Genomic DNA, 2148 nt, shown 5'->3' with positions numbered 1-2148 from the left:
ATATTACAACAATTTTAACCCTATTGTAATAATTTTTCATCATGACAAAAGCTCAATTTCCTTTTTGGTGAACCCACGAGCGCACACTGTTAGCTCACATAGCACAGCAGCTAACTTCATGCATGGGCGGGCCCCTACTAACTTTGCCTGGCCTCCTATCAGCAGCGCTTCACCAAACCCTATATAAAAGCCCGCGCCTCCTCCCCTCAAACCAAGCCACTCATCCAGAGCAAGCAAGCTCAGCTAGCATTCCATCTGCCACAGCTAGCTCGCTCGCTTCCTCTCGCGGTCGATCGACCGATCGATATCAATTTCCGCGTAGCTAGCTGAGATAACTAGATTGTTGCAAGACAAAGAGAGTAGGAAGATTTTCTAGACAGGCAAGCAAATGGAGAAGATGAACGTGGCGAGCAGGAAGCCCGGCGACTGGAGCTGCCGGTCGTGCCAGTACCTCAACTTCTGCAAGCGGGACGCGTGCCAGCGCTGCGGCGAGGCGAAGCTGGGCGTGGACCGCACGGACTACGCCGCGCTGAGCGGCGACTGGGACGTCAAGCCCGGCGACTGGTACTGCTGCGTCTGCGGCGTCCACAACTACGCCTCCCGCAGCTGCTGCTTCAAGTGCGCCGCCGCCAAGAACGAAGCCACCACCGTCGCGCAGGGGTGGGGGTTCAGCGTCGCCGGCCAGGCCGGGATGAAGTCCGGCGACTGGATCTGCCCAAGGTGACTTCAGACACCCATCTCCATGATTCTAGCTGGGTTGCTCGGTTAGAATGCAGCATATATGCATGCATGATGCATGCAGTAGTGGAATCACTCGGATAATTATTCAACTAACTTTGGCAAGGAACAAACATGAACAACAACCACATCCTTTGTACAAATATGAAGTCAAAATCATGTAGAGAAAGAAAATATGTTATCTATTCAACCCTCCACTGTTTAAAAATGTCAATTCAAGTCCTTGGAATATTATGGCCAACAGAAGTGAGTTGCCAAATGGAATTTCTTGACGTGTCGGCTCTGCATTATTTCTTCTGTTAGCTGAAGTGTCAGTGTTTGTGCTTGTTCTGAATGTTAATGTTGCTGCATGTTTTGGCGCTGCAGTCTGGGTTGCAACGTGCAGAACTACGCCAACAGAACCGAATGCTTTAGGTGCCATATGCCCAGATCATACTACGGTAAGCAGCCTAGCTACCACTCTTGTGCTCGTCGATTCAAATGATGGCATCACACTTGACAGTGACAGACTGCTCTGGTGCTCCCAGCTAATCTGCTTCTATTTTCCTTTTCCCTTTTCAGGTTGATCGGACGACTAACCACACACACAGAAAAACAGAAAAGAAAAAATAAACTACGAGATCGAAGAGCAACAGACGAGATTGATCGGTCAACGATCGCCGCGCCATGAGGACTTTTTTCCTTTCTTTTTTTCTCTCTTTTGAATGAATAACAAGTTGAGGGTTAGTCATTTGGAAGAGCAGTAGTAACTGAAGCTAAAAAGGAGAGGAGGGTATGTGAAAAAAAAAGTGTGACTGATGCCAATAATCAGTCTTCTTTGTCCCGCCCTTTTTTTCCCAATAAAAGCAGAGGTTAAAGAAAGGAAAAAATGCGAGTTCCCTTGTATTGTAGACCAACTTTTTCACTCCTCTCTTTTTACATGCAGTTTGCTAGCTACTTTGCACTAAAAAAGAAAGCCTGATTGATCGGTGAATGTATGTGAATGGAGCATGACATAGATTATTCCTAATCTTTTCACTGTTTACGGCATCCGTGGCGCATAAATATGTCAAACAAACAAAAATCTATCCATAAGTATATAGATGCCTTCCGTCATTGTTAATCGATTGGTTTATAGCTTATGCAAAGCAGAATGCTGTATCCTATTAACGGGAGCACATAGGCGACAGCGAATTCAAGTGGCCACAGGCGAATGTTTCCACCCCAGTCTTATTAAGCTGCGCCGATGTGACGACGACGTCTTCTTCAGGGCCATTGTCTCTTAGATTGTGCTGCTATGGCTGGATAAGATTCCGGGAACAATCATGGCCCTGCTTTACTCGTGAAGGAATCAGTAACTTACTAAGAAGAGAGTGAATTAGAATATCTAAAATCTATTTGATTTTAAAAACTATACAGAATAAATATATA

The 2148-nt window shown here is 46.0% G+C and overlaps 1 protein-coding gene across 1 annotated transcript; it reads left to right on the top strand.

Moving 5' to 3' along the window:
• The first annotated feature begins 224 nt into the window (after nt 1-224).
• LOC133888507 (uncharacterized) lies at nt 225-1606 on the top strand. Its single transcript, XM_062328784.1, has 3 exons — nt 225-720; nt 1105-1178; nt 1300-1606. The coding sequence occupies exons 1-3, from the start codon at nt 389-391 to the stop codon at nt 1302-1304; spliced, it is 411 nt and encodes a 136-aa protein (XP_062184768.1). The 5' UTR covers nt 225-388; the 3' UTR covers nt 1305-1606.
• Nucleotides 1607-2148: the final 542 nt, after the last annotated feature.

Source organism: Phragmites australis, chromosome 1, assembly GCF_958298935.1.
Source record: "Phragmites australis chromosome 1, lpPhrAust1.1, whole genome shotgun sequence".
NCBI lineage: Eukaryota > Viridiplantae > Streptophyta > Magnoliopsida > Poales > Poaceae > Phragmites > Phragmites australis.
This window is presented reverse-complemented; position numbering and strand designations above follow the sequence as displayed.

Bases quoted from the DNA above. Each gene is read 5' to 3' on its own strand.
- LOC133888507 (XM_062328784.1), top strand. From the start codon at position 389: ATGGAGAAGATGAACGTGGCGAGCAGGAAGCCCGGCGACTGGAGCTGC. The intron at 721-1,104 runs GTGACTTCAGAC...TTGGCGCTGCAG, and splicing joins GGCGACTGGATCTGCCCAAG to TCTGGGTTGCAACGTGCAGA.